This window comes from Salmo salar, chromosome ssa14 (assembly GCF_905237065.1).
Source record: "Salmo salar chromosome ssa14, Ssal_v3.1, whole genome shotgun sequence".
Classification (NCBI taxonomy): domain Eukaryota; kingdom Metazoa; phylum Chordata; class Actinopteri; order Salmoniformes; family Salmonidae; genus Salmo; species Salmo salar.
The window spans coordinates 43,748,084-43,770,980 of record NC_059455.1 but is presented as its reverse complement, the minus strand read 5'-3'; the positions used below and the strand labels follow the sequence as shown (position 1 = coordinate 43,770,980).

Genomic DNA, 22,897 nt, shown 5'->3' with positions numbered 1-22,897 from the left:
TGCCATCTATTTTGTGAAGTGCACCAGTCCCTCCTGCAGCAAAGCACCCCATAACATGATGCTGCCAGCCCCGTGCTTCACGGTTGGGATGGTGTTCTTCAGCTTGCAAACCTTCCCCTTTTTCCTCCAAACATAACGATGGTCATTATGGCCAAAAGGTTCTATTTTTGTTTCATCAGACCAGAGGACATTTCTCCAAAAAGTACAATCTTTGTCCCCAATGTGCAAACCGTAGTCTGGCTTTTTTATGGCAGTTTTGGAGCAGTGGCTTCTTCCTTGCTAAGTGGCCTTTCAGGTTATGTCGATATAGGACTCGTTTTACTGTGGATATAGATACTTTTGTACCGGTTTCCTCCAGCATCTTCACAAGGTCCTTTGCTGTTGTTCTGGGATTGATTTGCACTTTTCGCACCAAAGTACGTTCATCTCTAGGAGACAGAACGCGTCTCCTTCCTGAGCGGTAGGATGGCTGCGTAGTCCCATGGTGTGTATACTGGTGTACTATTGTTTGTACAGATGAATGTGGTACATTCAGGCATTTGGAAATTGCTCCCAAGGATGAACCAGACTTGTGGAGGTCTACAATTGTAGACTTCTTTTGATTTTCCCATGATGTCAAGCAAAGAGACACTGAGTTTGAAGGTAGACCTTGAAATACATCCACACGTACACCTCCAATTGACTCAAAGGATGTCAATTAGCCTATCAGAAGCTTCTAAAGCCATGACATCATTTTCAGGAATTTTCCAAGCTGTTTAAACGCACAGTCAACTTAGTGTATGTAAACTTCTGACCCACTGGAATGGTAATACAATAAATTACACGTGAAATAATCTGTCTGTAAACAATTGTTGGAAAAATTACTTGTGTCATGCACAAAGTAGATGTCCTAACCGACTTGCTAAAACTATAGTTTGTTAACAAGATATTTGTGGAGTGGTTGAAAAACGAGTTTTAATGACTCCAACCTAAGTGTATGTAAACTTCCGACTTCAACTGTACATGGTAAAGAAAGAGTGTTCTCTTTTCAGTTTTTTCGGTCCTCTGAAGCAGCAAATAGTCCGCAGGTTGTCACCGTCAAAAACAAAGTCCTTGGAGACCAATTCTGAGGTAATCATTTTGCGCGGACTCAGAAAGTGCTTTGAGGTGAAATAGAACTAGAACTTCCCGCGTCCTCCTTTCTTCCTTCGCGAACGCTACAAGGTAAAATAGAGCCAAGCAACCAACATAGCAACGGACGCTTTGGTTCATTACGTAATCTGGTCAGAATGTTGCAAGTTCTAGCAACAGCCCTAGCAACAGAAGCTAGAACTCATCAAATCCCATTGTGACGCAGAGGGGGACACTATTTGGCATGACAGGCCCATGCCAAATCTTTTCAGCCTCCTGAGGGGGAAGAGGTGTTGTCGTGCCTCTTCACAACTGTGTTGGTGTGTGTTGACCATGATAGATCCTCAGTGATGTAGACCCGGGGGAACTTGACGCTCTCAACCCGCTCCACTACAGCTCCGTTGATGTGAATGGGGTCGTGCTCAGTCCTCCGTTTCCTGTAGTCCACGATCAGCTCCTTTGTCTTGCTGAAGTTGAGGGAGAGGTTGTTGTTCTGGCACCATACTGCCAGGTCTCTGACCTCCTCTCTATAGGGTGTCTCATCGTCGTCGGTGATCAGGCCTACCACCATCGTGTCATCTGAAAATGTAATTATGTTGCTGGAGTCGTGCGCGGCCACGCAGTCGTCAGGGAACAGGGAGTACAGGAGGGGCCATCGTGTTGAGGGTCAGCGTGGCGGATGCCTACCCTCACCACCTGGGGGCGACCCGTCAGGAAGTTCAGCATCCAGTTGCGGAGGGAGGTGTTCAGTCCCAGGGTCCTTAGCTTAGTGATGAGCTTGAAAGGCACTATGGTGGTGAACACTGAGCTGTAATCAATGAACAGCATTCTCACATAAGTGTTCCTCTTGTCCAGGGGGGAAAATTCATGTGGAATGCAATAGAGATTGCTTCATCTGTGGATCTGTTGGGGCGGTATGTGAATTGGAGTGGGTCCAGGGTGTCTGGGATAATGGTGTTGATGTGAGCCATGACCAGCCTTTCAAAGCACTTCATGGCTACAGACGTGAGTGCTACGGGTCTGTAGTCATTTAGGCAGGTTACCTATGGTGGTCTGCTTAAAACATGTTGGTATTACAGACTCGGACAGGGAGAGCATTCTTGGGCACAGGGACTATGTTGGTCTGCTTGAAACATGTAGGTATTACAGACTGGGTCAGGGAGAGGTTGAAAATGTCAGTGAAGACACTTGCCTGCTGGTCAGCCTATGCTCTGATTACGCGTCTTGGTAATCCGTCTGGCCTTGTGAATGTTAACTTGTTTAAACTTAATCACATTGGCTAAGGAGAGCCTGATCACACAGTTGTCTGGAACAGCTGGTGCTCTTATGCATGGTTCAGTGTTGCTTGCCTTGAAATGAGCATAGAAGGCAACTAGCTTGTCTGGTAGGCTCAGGGTCACTGGGCAGCTTGCGGCTGGGTTTCTCTTTGTAATTCATGATAGTTTGCAAGCCCTGCCACATCCGACGATCATCAGAGCCGGTTTAGTAGGTTTTGAACTTAGTCCGGTATTGACGCTTTGCCTGTTTGATTGCGTAGTGGGATTTCTTATAAGTGTCCGGATTAGTGCCCCGCTCCTTGAAAGGGGCTTATCTAGCCTTTAGCTCAGTGTGGATGTTGCCTGTAATCCATGGCTTCTGGTTGGGATATGTACATATGGTCACTGTGGGGACAACTTTGTCAATGCATTTATTAATGAAGCCGGTAACTAATGGTGGTAAACTCCTCAATGCCATTGGATGAATCCCGGTACCTATTTCAGTCTGCGCTAGTGAAACAGTCCTGTAGTTTAGCATCCGCTTCATCAGACCATTTCCGTATTGAGTGCGTCACTGGTACTTCCTGTTAGAATTTCTGCTTGTAAGCAAGAATAACGAGTATGGAGTTGTGGTCAGATTTGCAAAATGGAAGGCGAGGGAGAGCTTTGTATGTGTGTCTGTGTGTGGAGTAAAAGTGATCTATAGTTTATTTCGCCTCCAGTTACATGCTGGTCGAAACGAGGTAAAACAAATTTCTGTTTTACTGCATTGAAATCACCGGCCACTAGTTACGTCGCCTTTGGATGAGCATTTTCGTGTTTGCTTTTGGCCCTATACAGCTCGTTGAATGCGGTCTTAGTGCCAGTATCGGGTTTGTGGTTGTATATAGCTGCGAAAAATATATGAAAACTCTCTCGGTAAATGACATGGTCTACAGTGAGCAGAACCTAGAGAATTCCTTAATATTAGAGATAGCACACCAGCTGTTGTTAACAAAGAACACACACCTCCCTTGAACTTACCTGGTGCTGCTGTTCTGTCCTGCCAATGCATCAAAAAAACAGCTTTATGTATATTATCCATGTCGTTATTTCAGCCACGATTCCGATATTACAGTTCTTAAGGTCCCGTTGATAGGATAGTCTCGAACGGAGCTCGTCCTGTTTGTTCTCCAGTGACTGTACGTTCGCCAATAGAACAGAGGGTAGAGGCAGTTTATGTACTCGCCAACGTAGTTTTGTCAGGGTGCCCGCACGTCGGCCTCTCTTACGCCGCCTTTTTCTTTTCTGAGTCGGCGGTGAGCAGTATGTTCTGAGCCTCTGACTCTTTGTAGTAGTAATCTTCATCCTAATCAAGGTTAGTGATCGCTGTTTTGATGTCCAATAACAATTTTTGGTCATAGAAAATTATGGCGGAAAGGTAATGTACAAAAAAAACACACAAAATGGAAGAATTGGTCAGGAACAGCACCATTACAGCAGTCACTTTTTCCTGTACTTATTCACTTGTGGCAGAACAGAACATGTTACAGTAAAGGCCTTTTTACTGTGTGTTCTGTTTTTGGTTTATGTTTGTGTATGATTTTTTTGCCTAAATATGTAATTTCGTCAACTTGGAAATGAGGGAAATTACGTTGCTCCTGAGTTCAGTATAATGTACTACATATCCCATGAACCAAACAGCGCGAATCTCGGAAATAGAAAACGGAAGAGATGAGAATCCCATTTGGCAATGAATAGAGCAACGTATAACGCCCAGACTGTCGACCAATCGGGTTGACGTTGTCATGCTGCGTCACGCGGTTGCTAAACTAATCGTCATGCAATCCCTTCTCGAAGTCAAAGTATGATGCCGCGTTTACACGGGGAACTCGGAAATCTCCGACTTCAGTGCGTTCATGACAACTAGGAACTCTGGAAAAAACGAGCTCCGACTGGGAAAAATCTTTTGAACGGTCATCCAACTCGGAATTCTAAATCGTGAAGTCGGGCCTCTTTCTAAAGCTTAGACTTTCCGATTTGAATATCACTGACCTCATGATTTGACCTCGATTTTCCGTGTTCCCAATTGTCTTGAAAGCACCATATGTCGAGAAACCTGCCTATTTTCCTCGAAAGTAGGTAACGTCACGATTTCAAAGCTATACAATATTACAGAGAACCAATTAATTATCTCACATCTCGGAAAATATTTGTAATGTTATACTTGTTCACGAAATTGATGCTAATGTTGGGTTTTTGAGCTAGCGCCCAATTGACTCCCATTCAGTCCTTGGAGGCCAGCTCTCCTTATCCCAGAATAGCTCCGAATGCACCCCGACAATATACACAAGACCAGTGGAGTTTCCCATCTCCTCAAAAGTATCTCTGTTTTGGTTTGGGAGGGTAGTCACTAGTTACCACAGCCACAAAGTAACAAATCCCGCCTATTTCTACAATTTATATTCTTAAAATCGTATTTGAAACCTAACCTTAACCAGACTGCTAACCTTAAGCCTAAACTTAAATTAAGAACAAAAAGCACATTTTAGTTTTCATGAATTTTTACGATATAGCCAGTTGACGATAGCCAATTTTGACTTTGTGGAGATGGTAACTAGTGCCAACCCAGAAGGAGTTGCAACATTTGAAGTATCAAGAAGAAAGTATTCAACCTAGCTACCTTGCTGTTTCTATGTGTACGTATGAATCTTTATGAATATCAGTATTTGGAACCTAACTACTATACTACTTTAGAAAAGTTAGCTACCTAACGATTAGCCAGCACAGAGTAACCGATTCAATTCAAAACACGCTGTAGAATTATCGGTAGCATTCTAGCTAGCTAGCTACCGTTGTTATACCAGAAAGCACGCCGTACATCCATATCCGGATGTAAAGTGAATACGAAAATCTATCAAAGCTAGTCAACTGTCTGTAATCTCATATGTTCATGTTTTATTTTTAAATATCTGTTGAGACCGATCTCCAGTAGTGTTGTCAGCTAGCTAACGGATAACTAGCGAACGTTGTTTATTTGAAATTTTGCATGATGAATTCTTTTGAGATGCACCATCTCGTTTTCAAGATTCAAATGGAAGGTGTTAATCCTTTGAATGGCCACAGCTTGGTCTAGTAACGCAACTTTCAAATTCTCAAGCTGTCAATGTTTAGCTAGCTAGCTAGCTGGCTGGCCAGATGTTTGCTAGGTGCTAATTACTAGCCTACACATTTAATGTTACAACCCTCTCGGGAAATTGACATGGCTGTTATTTGATAAACAAATAATAAACCTGTTATCTTCCTGCATGGTTCCACCACAGCTCAAGATGACAAGCGTTTCCCTCCTGAGGAGTTGAAGCGCTGGAGCTCGCCTGGCCTTGAACATGAATTCACCAGAGGACAGTTCTTCCTTTTCCACTCAGAAGTCCTCAAATTGGACCGACCACCAAACATCTACTCCACAGCCAGGACTTAGCCCTGCTAGCCCAGTTCAAACACCCGTTTCAACCAACCCTGCTAGTCTGTCTCAATCACTAATTTCACCCCAGAAACAGAGGACCACAGAGAAAGGAACCTCTGATCAGCCACACGGTGAACGGCGCAAGAGGGGGAGGCCACCCAAAGACAGGAAATCTCATACTGTCCCAGACCATCAGATCCAGTCCCCTTCAGATTCAGACCCATGTTCACAGCGAGAGGAACAAACAAATGCTGTCACAGTGACACAGCCCCTGTCACCCAGCCCACCTGTGCCTGAGGACAGGTGTCAGTCACCTGATGTCCTAACAGAGGTTGAGACACATCCCCTGTCACCCAGCCCACCTGTGCCTGAGGACAGGTGTCAGTCACCTGATGCCCTAACAGAGGTTGAGACACAGCCCCTGTCACCCAACTCACCTGTGGGCACCTCTGAACTACCATCCCCCACCAAGGATTTACAGAGGGTGCAGCGTAACGAAGGGTCCCATCTCTGTAGTCCATCTGTAGAACAAGGAGATGCAAGCAGCCATTATGTCCTAATTGCTGGAGATCACACATATTCACTGACCAGAGAGCTAGAGGCTGAACCATTTGTTTCACCCCAGAAACAGAGGACCACAGAGAAAGGAACCTCTCATCAGCCACACGGTGAACGGCGCAAGAGGGGGAGGCCACCCAAAGACAAACCTCATACTGTCCCAGACCATCAGATCCAGTCCCCTTCAGATTCAGACCCAAGTTCACAGCCACACGGTGAACGGCGCAAGAGGGGGAGGCCACCCAAAGACAGGAAACCTCATACTGTCCCAGAACATCAGATCCATCAGGGCCTAACAGATACACACCCATGTTCACAGCCAGAGGACCAAACAGAGGCTGAGACACAGTCCTTGACACCCAACTCACCTGCGCCTGGCCCTGAGGACAGGTGTCCGGCACCGGTGACAAAGAGGAAGTATACAAAAAAATCGGAGACCCCTAAGGTAGACCAGCCGCAGGAGACTGACCAGTCGCAGGAGACTGACCAGTCGCAGGAGACTGACCAGTCGCAGGAGACTGACCAGTCGCAGGAGACTGTAATAAATTGGAAGAAGACCCCTAAGTTATTCCAGCCACAGGAGACTGACCAGCCGCAGGAGACTGACCAGCCGCAGGAGACTGTAATAAATTGGAAGAAGACCCCTAAGTTATTCCAGTCACAGGAGACTGACCAGCCGCAGGAGACTGACCAGCCGCAGGAGACTGTAATAAATTGGAAGAAGACCCCTAAGTTATTCCAGTCACAGGAGACTGACCAGCCGCAGGAGACTGACCAGCCGCAGGAGACTGTAATAAATTGGAAGAAGACCCCTAAGTTATTCCAGTCACAGGAGACTGACCAGCCGCAGGAGACTGACCAGTCACAGGAGATCCAGTCCCCTTCAGATTCAGACCCATGTTCACAGCGAGAGGAACAAACGAATGCTGTCACAATGACACATCCCCTGTCACCCAGCCCACCTGTGCCTGAGGACAGGTGTCAGTCACCTGATGCCCTAACAGAGGTTGAGACACAGCCCCTGTCACCCAACTCACCTGTGGGCACCTCTGAACTACCATCCCCCACCAAGGATTTACAGAGGGTGCAGCGTAACGAAGGGTCCCATCTCTGTAGTCCATCTGTAGAACAAGGAGATACAAGCAGCCATTATGTCCTAATTGCTGGAGATCACACAGACTCACTGACCAGAGAGCTAGAGGCTGAACCATTTGTTTCACCCCAGAAACAGAGGACCACAGAGAAAGGAACCTCTCATCAGCCACACGGTGAACGGCGCAAGAGGGGGAGGCCACCCAAAGACAAACCTCATACTGTCCCAGAACATCAGATCCAGTCCCCTTCAGATTCAGACCCAAGTTCACAGCCACACGGTGAACGGCGCAAGAGGGGGAGGCCACCCAAAGACAGGAAACCTCATACTGTCCCAGAACATCAGATCCATCAGGGCCTAACAGATACACACCCATGTTCACAGCCAGAGGACCAAACAGAGGCTGAGACACAGTCCTTGACACCCAACTCACCTGCGCCTGGCCCTGAGGACAGGTGTCCGGCACCGGTGACAAAGAGGAAGTATACAAAAAAATCGGAGACCCCTAAGGTAGACCAGCCGCAGGAGACTGACCAGCCGCAGGAGACTGACCAGCCGCAGGAGACTGACCAGTCGCAGGAGACTGACCAGTCGCAGGAGACTGACCAGTCGCAGGAGACTGTAATAAATTGGAAGAAGACCCCTAAGTTATTCCAGTCACAGGAGACTGACCAGCCGCAGGAGACTGACCAGCCGCAGGAGACTGTGAGGAAGTGGAAACATACTAGAAAGTCACAGGAAACTGTGGGAAATAGGGAGAAGATATCTGAAATATCGCTGAAGCGTAAGCTAGAGTCACAAGTGGAGACTGTAAAAAAGAAAAAATATACTAAGAAATCAAAGAGCCATAATGTAGTCTCTGCCAACCCCATCTCACTCCCTGTGCTATCTGCAGACCTCTCCCCCAGCATTTCCTCTTCCACACACAACCCTCCTGGTGTCCCAAAGAGAAAACATAGAAAAATACCACAGAGCCACAGGGTAGACTCTGAGATCCTCTCTTCATTCCCTGTTCTATCTTCAGAACTCTCTTCTGGCCTAAAGAGGAGCCTCTCTCCTACTCTCAGCCCTCCTGGCGTCTCTTCCTCGACAAACACACCTAAGAGAGGGAGAACTAAGGGGGTCCAGCAGCAGATCTGTCTTAGCTCCACCCCAGGCCCCAGATCCTCCATAGGAACAGTCAACCCTTTCTCTGTCTCTCTGTCTCCCCTGGCCCCCAGCTCTAAGCCAGACAGCCCTCAGAACACCTCACCTGTCACCTGGAAGCTGTTAGAACATCTGGACAAGGTACTGTATAATCTTCATCAACACTGAGTCGAAACAGACAGGATGTGACGTTATGCACTGAGAGACAATTTGCCTTGACAATGGAGAATCTCTATTGAAAAGGTGTTTTAGTCCAGGCTTAGGCTTATTCTCTATAGATTGTAGTAAATGCTTAAAGTATTCAACATTCAGTAACTTTCTCTCTTTCAGATTCCAGAGCCAGACGGAGCTGTACCCACCAGTAAATCTTGGGGTAAACCCAGAGGTCGACCAAGGAAGGACCCGGCTGGAGTGAAGAAACCGGCTGTAGTGAAGGAGCTGGCTGTAGTGAAGGGAGTGAAGAAGCCGGCTGTGGTGAAAGGAGTGAAGAGGCCGGCTGTGGTGAAAGGAGTGAAGAGGCCGGCTGTGGTGAAGGGAGTGAAGAGGCCGGCTGTGGTGAAGGGAGTGAAGAGGCCGGCTGTGGTGAAGGGAGTGAAGAGGCCGGCTGTGGTGAAGGGAGTGAAGAGGCCGGCTGTGGTGAAGGGAGTGAAGAGGCCGGCTGTGGTGAAGGGAGTGAAGGGGCCGGCTGTGGTGAAGGGTGTGAAGGGGCCGGCTGTGGTGAAGGGTGTGAAGGGGCCGGCTGTGGTGAAGGGGTGAAGGGGCCGGCTGTGGTGAAGGGGGTGAAGGGGCCGGCTGTGGTGAAGGGAGTGAAGGGGCCGGCTGTGGTGAAGGGAGTGAAGGGGCCGGCTGTGGTGAAGGGAGTGAAGGGGCCGGCTGTGGTGACGGGAGTGAAGGGGCCGGCTGTGGTGAAGGGAGTGAAGGGGCCGGCTGTGGTGAAGGGAGTGAAGGGGCCGGCTGTGGTGAAGGGAGTGAAGGGGCCGGCTGTGGTGAAGGGAGTGAAGGGGCCGGCTGTGGTGAAGGGAGTGAAGGGGCCGGCTGTGGTGAAGGGAGAGAAGGGGCCGGCTGTGGTGAAGGGGCCGGCTGTGGTGAAGGGGCCGGCTGTGGTGAAGGGGCCGGCTGTGGTGAAGGGGCCGGCTGTGGTGAAGGGAGTGAAGAGGCCGGCTGTAGTGAAGGGAGTGAAGCGGCCGGCTGTAGGGAAGGGAGTGAAGCGGCCGGCTGTAGGGAAGGGAGTGAAGGGGCCGGCTGTGGTGAAGGGCGTGAAGGGGCCGGCTGTAGTGAAGGGCGTGAAGGGGCCGGCTGTAGTGAAGGGCGTGAAGGGGCCGGCTGTAGTGAAGGGCGTGAAGGGGCCGGCTGTAGTGAAGGGCGTGAAGGGGCCGGCTGTAGTGAAGGGCGTGAAGGGGCCGGCTGTAGTGAAGGGCGTGAAGGGGCCGGCTGTAGTGAAGGGCGTGAAGGGGCCGGCTGTAGTGAAGGGCGTGAAGGGGCCGGCTGTAGTGGAGAGAGTTAAGAACCCGGCTGTAGTGGAGAGAGTTAAGAACCCGGCTGTAGTGGAGAGAGTTAAGAACCCGGCTGTAGTGGAGAGAGTGAAGGGGCCGGCTGTAGTGGAGAGAGTGAAGGGGCCGGCTGTAGGGGAGAGAGTGAAGAACCCGGCTGTAGGGGAGAGAGTGAAGAACCCGGCTGTAGGGAAGAGAGTGAAGGGGCCGGCTGTAGTGGAGAGAGTGAAGAACCCGGCTGTAGTGGAGAGAGTGAAGAACCCGGCTGTAGGGGAGAGAGTGAAGAACCCGGCTGTAGTGGAGAGAGTGAAGAACCCGGCTGTAGTGGAGAGAGTGAAGAACCCGGCTGTAGTGGAGAGAGTGAAGAACCCGGCTGTAGGGAAGAGAGTGAAGAACCCGGCTGTAGGGAAGAGAGTGAAGAACCCGGCTGTAGGGAAGAGAGTGAAGAACCCGGCTGTAGGGAAGAGAGTGAAGAACCCGGCTGTAGGGAAGAGAGTGAAGAACCCGGCTGTAGGGAAGAGAGTGAAGAACCCGGCTGTAGGGAAGAGAGTGAAGAACCCGGCTGTAGGGAAGAGAGTGAAGAACCCGGCTGTAGGGAAGAGAGTGAAGAACCCGGCTGTAGGGAAGAGAGTGAAGAACCCGGCTGTAGGGAAGAGAGTGAAGAACCCGGCTGTAGGGAAGAGAGTGAAGACTGCAGCAGAGGGAGGTTCCCAGACCTGCAGCTCAGAGGAGGGGCCTCCAGCCAAGCACAGACGTAGAAGCAGGAAGGGCCATACAGCAGAGGGAGTGGAGAGAGTCGGGCTGCAGAGTGACGACAGCAGCAGCTCTCAGCCAATCCAATGCTCCAGACCACGGTTTGAACTACTGGAGTTGGACTCACCGGACGAAGACACAGGAGATGCCTCCCTGTCCTCAAACCTGTCCATCGAACTGAGCCTACAGGAAGACCACCTGACCTCACTTCCTCTTGAAGAGGAGGAGGAAGAGCAGGAGGATGAGGAAGATCTTCCCAGTTTCTTAAATAACACAAGTGAGTTAGTGTGATTGTGTGGATGGTTGATAAACTCCCTCCCTGACATGACGCCTGCAAAAATCGTACATTGTTTTTAATTACACTGAACAAAAATATAAACGCAACATGCAAGAATTTCAAAGATTTTACAGTTCATATAAGGAAATCAGACAATTGAAATAAATTCATTAGGCCCTAATCTATAGATTTCACATGACTGGGAATACAGATGTGCATCTGTTGGTAACAGATAATTTAAAACAAAAGTAGAGGCATGGATCAGAAAACCAGTCAGTATCTGGTGTGACCACCATTTGCCTCATGCAGCGCGACACATCTCCTTCACATAGAGTTGATCAGGCTGTTGATTGTGGCCTGTGAAATGTTATCTCACTCCTCTTTAATGGCTGTGTGAAGTTGCTGGATATTGGCGGGAACTGGAACACGCTGTCGTACACGCCGATCCAGAGCATCCCAAACATGCTCAATGGGTGACAGTCTGGTGAGTATGCAGGCCATGGAAGAACTAGGACATTTTCAGCTTGCAGGAAATGTGAAAAGATCCTTGCGACATGGGGCCATGCGTTATCATGCTGAAACATGAGGTGATGGTGGTGGATGAATGGCACAACAATGGCCTCGGGATCTCTTCACGGTATCTCTGTGCATACAAATCAAATTGCCATCGATAAAATGCAATTGTGTTCGTTGTCCGTAGCTTATGCCTGCCCATACCATACCACCATGGGGCACTTTGTTCACAACGTTGACATCAGCAAACTGCTCGCCTACATTTGAAACTGCGATTCATACATGAAGAGCACTCTTCTCCAGCGTGCCAGTGGCCATCGAAGGTGAGCATTTGCCCACTGAAGTCAGTTACGACGCCGAACTGCAGTCAGGTCAAGACCCTGGTGAGAACGACAACCACATAGAATACCTTCCCTGAAACGGTTTCTGACAGTTTGTGCAGAAATACGTTGGTTGCGCAAACCCACAGTTTCATCAGCTGTCCAGGTGGCTGGTCTCAGATGATCCAACAGGTGAAGAAGCCAGATGTGGAGGACCTGTGCTGGCGTGGTTACACGTGGTCTGCGGTTGTGAGGCCGGTTGGAAGTACTGCCAAATTCTCTAAAACAATTTTGGAGGTGGCTTATGGTAGCGAAATTAACATTGCATTATCTGGCAACAGCTCTGGTGGACATTCCTGCAGTCAGCATGCCAATTGCACGCTCCCTCAAAACAAATTGTATTGTGACAATTGCACATTTAGTGGCCTTTTATTGTCCCCAGCACAAGGTGCACCTGTGTAATGATCATGCTATTTAATCTTGATATGCCACACCAGTCAGGTGGATGGATTATCTTGGCAAAGGAGAAATGCTCACTAACAAGGATGTAAACAAATTTGTGTACAAAATTAGAGAGAAATAAGCTTTTTGTGCACATGGAACATTTCTGGGATCTTTTATTTCAGCTCATGAAACATGGGACCCACACTTTACATGTTGCGTTTATATTTTTGTTCAGTATATAAATAATTATTTGTCTCTTTCAGAGCCGCTGTCCATAACAGAGGGAATATGTGTTTGGTGCAAATTTAGAAATTATCCTTTCTGGCCGGCAATGGTGAGTGAGTGGATCTGTGCTCCAACAACATAAAAAGATGAGATGTGGTGGGGACGTGTTAGAGTTGACAACAACTCCTCTTCTCATCAGGTGAAAAGCGTGAACCGGAAGATGAAGAAAGCCAGCATTGTGTTTATTGACAACCTGCTGTTTGACAAGAAGAGGATACGAAAAGGGTAGGAACCCAAAAACTCGGTTTAACCCTTTCCACTGTCATTCTTTAGTAATGAACCTTTGTTCCGATATTAACCATCATGTTTTTTCCGTTTCTTTTCCAGCTTCTCTGTGGCCCTAAAAACATTGAAGCCTTTTGACTGTGAAGAGGCTGATCAGCTTGTGGTAAGGTTGTCTGAAACAGACAACTCCTTTATGAATACTGTCTCCATACAACTAATATATAGTATAGATACAGCTGTTTTTGTATATGTATTCCTGGTGACTGGTGTGTTGATGATGTTTGCTGTTTGTAGTGTAAAGCCAGAGAGAGTTATGATGCTGCCATCAAATGGTGCCTGGAGCTGATTGCCGACTATAGAATCCGTATCGGTAAACAATTCTACTACGCTTCTCTTAGAATGAGCACTATGCACCTGCTTTCCGGACCCTGATGAAGTTCATTATATGTGTTTTGTGGTGTCCTTGATGTTTTTATTATGTTTGCAGGATGCGGCTTCACCGGTTCCTTCATTGAATACTTTTCAGATGACATAAGTAAGTTCATGTCTATTCACTGCTCTTAGATGTTGGTACTTTGCTGTCCGACGTTTAACTTCATCCCAATGCTGCCTGTTCTTAATTTAAGATGGTCATTTATAGTACAACAGAATGTATTCTCTAACTGACCTGACTAAATATAATATGTGTGTAATGCTTGATAATGTATGTGATATCAACACAGAAGTATATTTTCTGGGTGTTTTAAATATTGACTGGCTATCGTCAAGCTGCCCACTCAGGAAAAACCTTAACTGTACCCAGTGCCTGCAACCTGGATCAGGTTGTCAGTCAACCTACCAGGGTAGTTACAAACAGCACAGGAATTAAATCATCAACATGTATTGACCACCTAATCATCCCCAGCTTACAATTGGCTCATTCATCCCCCTCCTCTCCCCTGTAACTATTCCCCAGGTCGTTGCTGTAAATGAGAATGTGTTCTCAGTCAACTTACCTGGTAAAATAAATAAACATCTTTACTAATGCTGCAGATATTTGCTTTAAAGCAGTATCCAAATCCATAGGATGTAGTGATCACAATATAATAGCCATATCTAGGAAAACCAAAGTTCCAAAGGCTGGGCCTAATATAGTGTATAAGAGGTCATACAAGAAGTTTTGTAGTGATTCATATGTTGATGATGTAAAGAATATTTGCTGGTCTGTGGTGTGTAATGAGGAGCAACCAGATGCTGCACTTGACGCATTTATGAAACTACTTATTCCAGTTACTAATAAGCACGCACCCATTAAGAAAATGACTGTAAAAACGGTTAAATCCCCTTGGATTGATGAAGAATTGAAAAATGGTATGGTTGAGAGGGATGAGGCAAAAGGTATGGCAATTAAGTCTGGCAGCTCAACTGATTGGCAAACATACTGCAAATTAAGAAATCATGTGACTAGACTAAATAAAAATAAACTACTCTATGAAACAAAGATAAATTACATTATAAAGCTTTGGGGCACCTTAAAATGAAATTGTGGGTAAAAAAGCCGACTTGGCTCTTTCATTCACTGAATCATATGGCTCATTCATCACAAAGCCCACCGATATTGCCAACTACTTTAATGACTTTTTCATTGGCAAGATAAACAAACTTAGGGATGACATGCCAGCACCAAACGCTGACCCTACACATCCAAGTATATCGGACCAAATTATGAAAGACAAGAATTGTACTTTTGAATTTCGTAAAGTCGTTGTGGTAGAGGTGAACAAATTATTGTTGTCTATCAACAATGACAAGCCACCGGGATCTGACAATCTGGATGGAAAATTACTGAGGATAATAGCAGACGATAATGCCACTCCTATTTGCCACATCTTCAATTTAAGCCTACTGGAGAGCGTTTGCCCTCAGGCCTGGAGGGAAGCTAAAGTCATTCCGCTACCCAAGAATAGTAAAGCCCCCTTTACTGGCTCAAATAGCTGACCAATCAGCCTGTTACCAACCCTTAGGAAACCTTCTGGAGAAAATTGTGTTTGACCAGATGCAATGCTATTTCACAGTAAACAAATTGACAACAGAATTTCAGCATGCTTATAGGGAAGGACACTCAACAAGCACAGCACTTACACAAATGACTGATGATTGGCTGAGAGAAATTGATGATAAAATGATTGTGGGGGCTCTTGTTAGACTTCAGTGCTGCTTTTGACATTATTGATCATAGTCTGATGCTGGAAACACTTATGTGTTATGGCTTTACACCCCCTGCTATAATGTGGATAAAGAGTTACTTGTCTAACAGAACACAGAGGGTGTTCTTTAATGGAAGCCTCTCAAATATAATCCCGTTACAATCAGGAATTCCCCAGGGTAGCTGTTTAGGCTCCTTGCTTTTCATTTTTTTTTACTAACGACATACCACTGACTTTGAGTAAAGCCAGAGTGTCTATGTATGCGGATGACTCAACACTATACATGTCACCAACTACAGGGACTGAAATGACTGCAACACTCAACAAAGAGCTGCAGTTAGTTTCAGAGTGGGTGGCAAGGAATAAGTTAGCCCTAAATATTTCTAAAACTAAAAGCATTGTATTTGGAACAAAACACTCACTAAACCCTAAACTTCAACTAAATATTGTAATAAATCATGTGGAAATTGAGCAAGTTGAGATGACTAAGCTGCTTGGAGTAACCCTAGATTGTAAACTGTCATGGTCAAAACATATTGATGCAGTAGTAGCTAAGATGGGGAGAAGTCTGTCCATAATAAAGCGATGCTATGCCTTCTTAACAACACTATCAACAAGGCAGGTCGTACAGGCCCTAATTTTGTTGCACCTTGGCTACTGTTCAGTCGTGTGGTCAGGTGCCACAAAAAAGGACTGAGGAAAATTGCAATTGGCTCAGAACAGGGCAGCACGGCTGGCCTTTGGATGTACACAGAGAGCTAATATTAATAATATGCATGTCAATCTCTCCTGGCTGAAAGTGGAGGAGAGATTGACTTCATCACTACTTTTATTTATGAGAGGTATTGACATGTTGAATGCACCGAGCTGTCTGTGTAAACTACTGGCACATAGCTCGGACACCCATGCATGCCCCACAAGACATGCCACGAGGTCTCTTCACAGTCCCCAAGTCCAGAACAGACTATGGGAGGCACACAGTACTACATAGAGCCATGACTACATGGAACTCAATTCCACATCAAGTAACTGACGCAAGTAGTAAAATTAGATTAAAAAAGATATATAAAAACACCTTATGGATCAACGGGGACTGTGAAGCAACACAAACATTGGCACAGGCGCATGCACACACACACACACGATAACATACGCACTATACATACAGTTGAAGTCGAAAGTTTACATACACCTTAGCCAAATACATTTTAAACTCAGTTTTTCACAATTCCTAACCTTTAATCCTACTAAACATTCTCTGTTTTAGGTCAGTTAGGATCACCACTTTATTTTAAGAATGCGAAATGTCAGAATAATAGTAGAGAGAATGATTTATTTCAGATTTTATTTCTTTCATCACATTCCCCGTGGGTCAGAAGTTTACATACACTCAATTTGTATTTGGTAGCATTGCCTTTAAATTGTTTAACTTGGGTCAAACGTTTCGGGTAGCCTTCCACAAGCTTCACACATTAAGTTGCGTGAATTTTGGCCCATTCCTCCTGACAGAGCTGGTGTAACTGAGTCAGGTTTGTAGGCCTCCTTGCTCGCACACGCTTTTTCAGTTCTGCCCACAACTTGTCTGTAAGATTGAGGTCAGAGCTTTGTGATGGCCACTCCAATACCTTGACTTTGTTGTCCTTAGGCCATTTTTGTCCCAACTTTGGAAGTATGCTTGGGGTCATTGTCCATTTGGAAGACCCATTTGCGACCAAGCTTTAACTTCCTGACTGATGTCTTGAGATGTTGCTTCAAGATATCCACATAATTTTCCTTCGTCATGATGCCATCTATTTTGTGAAGTGCACCAGTCCCTCCTGCAGCAAAGCACCCCCACAACATGATGCTGCCACCCCCGTGCTTCACGGTTGGGATGGTGTTCTTCGGCTTGCAAGCCTCCCCCTTTTTCCGCCAAACATAACGATGGTCATTATGGCCAAAAGGTTCTATTTTTGTTTCATCAGACCAGAGGACATTTCTCCAAAAAGTATGATCTTTGTCCCCATGTGCAGTTGCAAACTGTAGTCTGGCTTTTTTATGGCGGTTTTGGAGCTGTGGCTTCTTTCTTGCTGAGCGGCCTTTCAGGTTATGTTGATATAGGACTCGTTTTACTGTGGATATAGATACTTTTGTACCGGTTTCCTCCAGCATCTTCACAAGATCCTTTGCTGTTGTTCTGGGATTGATTTGCATTTTTCGCACCAAAGTACTTTCATCTCTAGGAGACAGAACTCATCTCCTTCCTGTGCAGTATGACAGCTGCGTGGTCCCATGGTGTTTATACTTGCGTACTATTGTTTGTATAGATGAACGTGGTACCTTCAGGTGTTTGGAAATTGCTCCCAAGGATGAACCAGACTTGTGGAGGTTATAATTTCTTTTGTTGATTTATTTATTTTTTCTTCCCTTTTGCTTGACATCATGGGAAACTTAGTGTATCTAAACTTCTGACCCACTGGAATTGTGATACAGCAAATTATAAGTGAAATAATCTGTCTGTAAACAATTGTTGGAAAAATGACTTGTCATGCACAAAGTAGATGTCCTAACCGACTTGCCAAAACTATACTTTGTTAACAAGAAATTTGTGGCGTGGTTGAAAAACTAGTTTTAATGACTCCAACCTAAGTGTATGTAAACTTCCGACTTCAACTGTGCACGTGGATTTTGTACTGTAGATATGTGGTAGTGGTGGAGTAGGGGTCTGAGGGCACACATTGTGTTGTGACTGTATTGTAATATTTTGTAAAATTGTATAAACTGCCTTAATATTGCTGGACCCCAGGAAGAATGGGGATCCATATTAAATTCAAATAAAGGTGAGAGAGATGGATAAATAGATAACCTGCCTGATCCACCCCCAGGCTGTCCTGTGAGGAGACGTTATCCTCAGAGTACCTCTGACCTCAACTTCCCCAGTAAGCTGATGTTGGAGGAGCAGTTTTTGACCTCTGACCTTGGGGAGGAGGAGGAGGGCAGCGGCCGGCAGGAGGAGGAGGAGAGGAAGAAGAGGAGGAGGAGGAGGAGGAAGCTGCTGCCTGACCGCTCCAAGGCAGCACGTAACCGTGCCAATGAGAAACTGGTGGACTTCATCGTTAAGCAACGCCGGGTGGAGACACGCCTTCTAGTGAGTAACCATACCGATGCCGCCTCCACTCTCCCAGGCACTCAATAGGTTCTCTTCTCTGTCTGTCAGTATCAGATTTTCTCCCTTCATTCTCCTCTCTTCCTCATTCCTCTTTCTCGCTCTCTCCCTTCTCCCATCCTTCTCTCTCTCCCCATCCCCCTCTTTCTAACCCCAGGGTGTGATCAGGTCTCTCTGTATATGATAACCTCTCTCTCTCCCCTCCAGGGTGTGATCAGCGGGCAGCAACAATCTAAGTGGTTGCGATGGTTCCTGGCAGCCAGCCGGTCAGTAGTGGACACCTACCTGGAGGATGAGGAGCAGCTGGACCAGGTGTATCAGTACCTGAGGGGGGTGTATGAGACCGCCCCCCTCACCGCCCCCTGCCTGGCTGACGTAGACCGGATACGCCTCGTACTGGACGTCCTCTTACCTGAGGTCACAATGCAATAGGAAACAACTTTATTGTCCATCGACACACACAATGTATTTTTGCTGTGTGTTTTATATTCGCCCTTCTTTACTGTTGAAGTGACGTTGAATTAGTTTAAATTAAATTATTCTAAAGTTTTCTTCTCCTGCAGGCTATTATCTATGCCATAGCTGGAGTGGACAAGTTGTCACTGGTGAAGGCAGAGGACAAATACCTAAAAGGGCCCTGTCTGAGTAAAAGGTAAGAGAGGAGACGTGTGTTAGCCCACTGAACTAAAGCCTAGGCATTAGCTTGGGCAGCTAACCCAAGTCACGTTTAACACACCAGTTCCCACATCTGTTTTCCTTTCCCTCCTTCCTATCCTCAGGGAAAGAGAGGAGTTTGATTGGATGATCGAGCAACAGATGAAGATGAAAGCATCGATTGGTCAGCGTCCTGCGAACTGAACACCACACTGCCTACTTGGCTTCCAGCCGTCAGACTTCAGCCGAGATTAAATCCGAGGGCATGTTGTATAGTGCTTGACATTTGAAGGTCATTTCTGATTGAGATGACATCTGCAGCGTTTAACCATGAATGCAATCTCCACAAATGCGGCAACGTTGCATTTAGTCCCGAAGTTTCCAAATCTCAACAAAACTGTTGAGCATTCTGGGCCATTCAGAACTCTCTCTAAGGACATTCAACTGCTGTAGTTCAAAGTTCATACTAGCAGTGGTGTGACTGTGAACGTGAAACTCCTGGGAGGACGTACACCGCTGTTTAGACCAACTACCACAGTATTTTATCCATCATGGTTCCCCGTTAAGGCTGGATGACTGTAAATTCTGTAAATACTGGTCTATTTTTATATAGGAAAGGAATGTCTTTTTTTTTTTTTTTTAATAGTAATATTTTAATTCCTCTTCCTGTTTGAATTCCTGTCTAATTATGTGGTCATGTAAGGTTAGCTTGTCGGTACCTTCATCTATACCTCTTTCTTGGTGACAGACATATAACATTCTTAACGTGAATCATGTCAGCTCAATAAAGCTTCCTCAGTCATCTAGTTTGCTTCTTATTGGTATATTGAGGCCCAAATGGCACCCTGTTTTCTTCATAGTGCACTTCTTTTGACCAGGGCCCAGGTAGTGCACTATATAGGGAATAGCGTGCCATTTAAGACAGAACCCATGACTTGCCATGGCAGTACAGGAATGAGACTATTCCCCCATGACAGGTCAATAATGAATGCATGCAAGTCTGGTAACGGATTTTATTTGTATTATATTTATAACTACAAAAAAATATGTTGCTTGTCTAATGTCTCTTCAATCATGGAACTCACAAGGCACTTCCTGGTTGCTCTGCGGTTGCTATGCTACAGGTGTTCCTGGTGGATTTCCTCATGCTAGAAAAAAGAAACGCACACCTATAAAGGCGAGGTGCTGGCTAGCGGAGTAGAAAACTAGAAAATAAGTGAAAGCCACACATTCTGAGAGCTCAGATGCAGAAATGTAATAACCTAATAACCAACGTTTCGACAGCAAAGCTGTCTTCATCAGGGTATCCAGGGATTTCCTCATGCAACTTCAGTCAATCTGTGTCGTTGTAAAATACCAACTCGTCTCAGGCTTGGAAAACAGCCTTCAGAGAGTCCCAACATTTTGGCAAAACATTTAAATATAATTCTTTAAACCTTTAAGTATTGAAGGAAAAAGGAAACCGCACACTGCTCTTGATAGTATCACTGATATTTAATAAGCTTTACGTATCAACCTCACGGCCTTCGTCAGAGCTTTTGGGAATTAACATCATGAAAAGTGCTTTCAATGTAATACACAGAAAATGCCGTATTGCTACAATCACTACAGTTTACTCGCTGCTTTTCACTGAGTTGAAAGGCGGAGAGCGAGTGTGTTGTGTGTGTGTGTCTCAAATCCTCCTGGAATCCAATGTCTTTAAAGTCCAATAAGGGTGTTCCTCTCATTCGCATACCAAATGGCACCCTATCTCCTATATATAGTGCACTACTTTTGACCAGATAGAGCCCTGGTCAACAGCAGTGCACTATATAGGGAATAGGGTGCCATTTGTGATGTTAATTTCCTGTGCTCATGGTTCTTTCAGAGATTTGATGTGGGCACAGAGGTTTGAGGGCGGGGCCTAGTTTTGATATTCATAGCTGTCATCAAGTGCTTCTCTGTCAGCAATAGGAGGGCCTGGCCGTCAATCCCCTGGGAACGTAACTCGTTGGATATGTCCCGCCTACCTAGAGGAGGAGGAGAGAGGGGGGAGAAATTAGGACGGTGGAGAGAGAGGAGTTGTGACCTGAGAGGGAAAAACTCATGGCCCCAGGCATATAAGCAGCTTTGAATCCCAAGTGAAGCCATAAAGATACCTGATGTAGGAGCAGACTTGTTCCACACTCCACTGTGTTGGATTTTCACTACAGTCTTTCCCGCGATCTGTCCATAAGAGGGACTGAACGTCTCTCCTCTCCCTGCTCCCTCCCTCTCTCTGTCACCTCTCTTCTCTCCCTCTCTTCATGCCGACGCAGCCTGGTGATCAGGTGGACAGGGGGCTCCTCTTCCCCCTCAACCTTCTCTGGGCCTCATCAGAGCCGTAGGGCCACTTCATCTGCAGTGGAAGTAACAACATGATCACGATCAGACATTTCCCCATGTAATGCTTTAGAGGGACAACAGTTTGGGGTTTCATAGGTAGATCAGATAATTGCAAATTTGTTGATATCACGTGTGTCTAACTGACCTAGTCTCGTTCCAGATTTCTTTGTGCTGTTTTGCCAACTTGCCATGATTGCCATTATCAATGATCACAGGAGTTGGCAAAACGTACACACAGGCTATGACCTCTGACCTGTCTAAGGAGGAAGTGTTCTCTGGAGCCCCCGTTGATCCTCTCCGGGGGTCGTCCTCTCCTGCCCATCGGCCTATGGCCCCAACGACTGGCCTTGTCCACCTTCAACTCCCTCAGATGCTTAGTACAGCTCACATTGAACCTGACAGAGTGGAGGGAGAGAGAGACAGTCGGAGGAACAGAAAGATGGAGAGGGAGAGTTGAGGTCTGTGTGTATGGTTTCTAGAGTTTAGCCATCCAGGGGAGATATTCCACTGAACACAAAAACATTCCAAGAATTGTAGTCTGGTTCTCTTGAATTCCCCTTGATCCTGGATGGGAACAAGTACATAAGGCTATTGACTACAAGTCCACATATGGATTCCAGGGGCTTCATCTGGGTTGGGGAATAGTTTATCTGGGTTGGGGAATAGTTTATCTGGGTTGGGGAATAGTTTGGGTGAATTTGGGTAACTTTCTCGGTGTCTTTTCATTTTTTCAACAACAACAAAAAAACGATTGGAAGATTCATGGAATCAGGAGGGAATAACCAGGAAGTCTAGGAATCTTCCAACTGTGATTTCTGGAAAACCTGGGAATTTAGTGAAAGTTACTGGTATTCTGCAGCCCTATGAGGAAAACTGGACTGACGTGACACAGGTCATGGAGCAGAATCGTTTGGATTGGAGGAAGGTGTGAACGTAGCATCTCTTCCCACAGAACTCACACTGCAGCACGTCTACCAGGCTCTCAGCAGCAGGCTCTACAGTACCGCAGGAGAGGACACACTGTTAGAAGGATGGACAGACACATGGACGGATGGACATGCTCGCAGGTATTCACACACCACATACACCGTCCAGGGTGAGGACATCATCCTCATCATCACTCATGTCTGAGTCACTGGAGTTGTCTGGCTGCTCAGCATCCACCAGGCTCTCTAGCTCTCCATCCCGATTGGTTCTCATCTCAGATGCTAGACCCCCATTGGGTCTCATCTCAGGAGCCAGGTCCCCATTGGTTCTCACCTCCCAGGCTTCAGGAAGCGTGGTCTGCTGCTCTGTTCTTACCGCGGTGGCAGGCAGTAAGGAAAGGGGGGAAGCAACTGGTGTAAAGGAGGATGACGAGCGGATCACAGTGCGGCTGGATGGAGGGACGCAAGGGAATCCGCCTGGAGGAGAGGTTGAGAGAGAGAGTTATGTGTGTTGTTGCTCTATGGGAACTGCCAGTACTTTGTGTTTGAGTGTCTTGAAAAGTGCTATAAAGCAGTCCTCACTGCTTACATGATTGTTAGACAGTAATGTTGTGTACCTGTGCAGTTCTCTGTATAATTGGACTGTATGTCTTTACAGAGTCTGTTTGAACCATCCAATGGAGAGATTGTGGGTGGAGGGTTTGGGTCCT

At 46.4% G+C, this 22,897-nt stretch overlaps 1 protein-coding gene across 1 annotated transcript; it reads left to right on the top strand.

Moving 5' to 3' along the window:
* The first annotated feature begins 3,775 nt into the window (after positions 1-3,775).
* LOC106569600 (uncharacterized) lies at positions 3,776-19,703 on the top strand. The gene is made up of 13 exons (XM_045693677.1): positions 3,776-3,786; positions 6,166-8,164; positions 8,504-8,746; positions 8,983-11,125; positions 12,666-12,736; positions 12,827-12,912; positions 13,015-13,075; positions 13,207-13,282; positions 13,400-13,447; positions 17,963-18,225; positions 18,451-18,660; positions 18,807-18,895; positions 19,023-19,703. Exons 1-13 carry the CDS (start codon positions 3,776-3,778, stop codon positions 19,099-19,101), a joined length of 5,379 nt encoding a protein of 1,792 aa, XP_045549633.1. The 3' UTR covers positions 19,102-19,703.
* Positions 19,704-22,897: the final 3,194 nt, after the last annotated feature.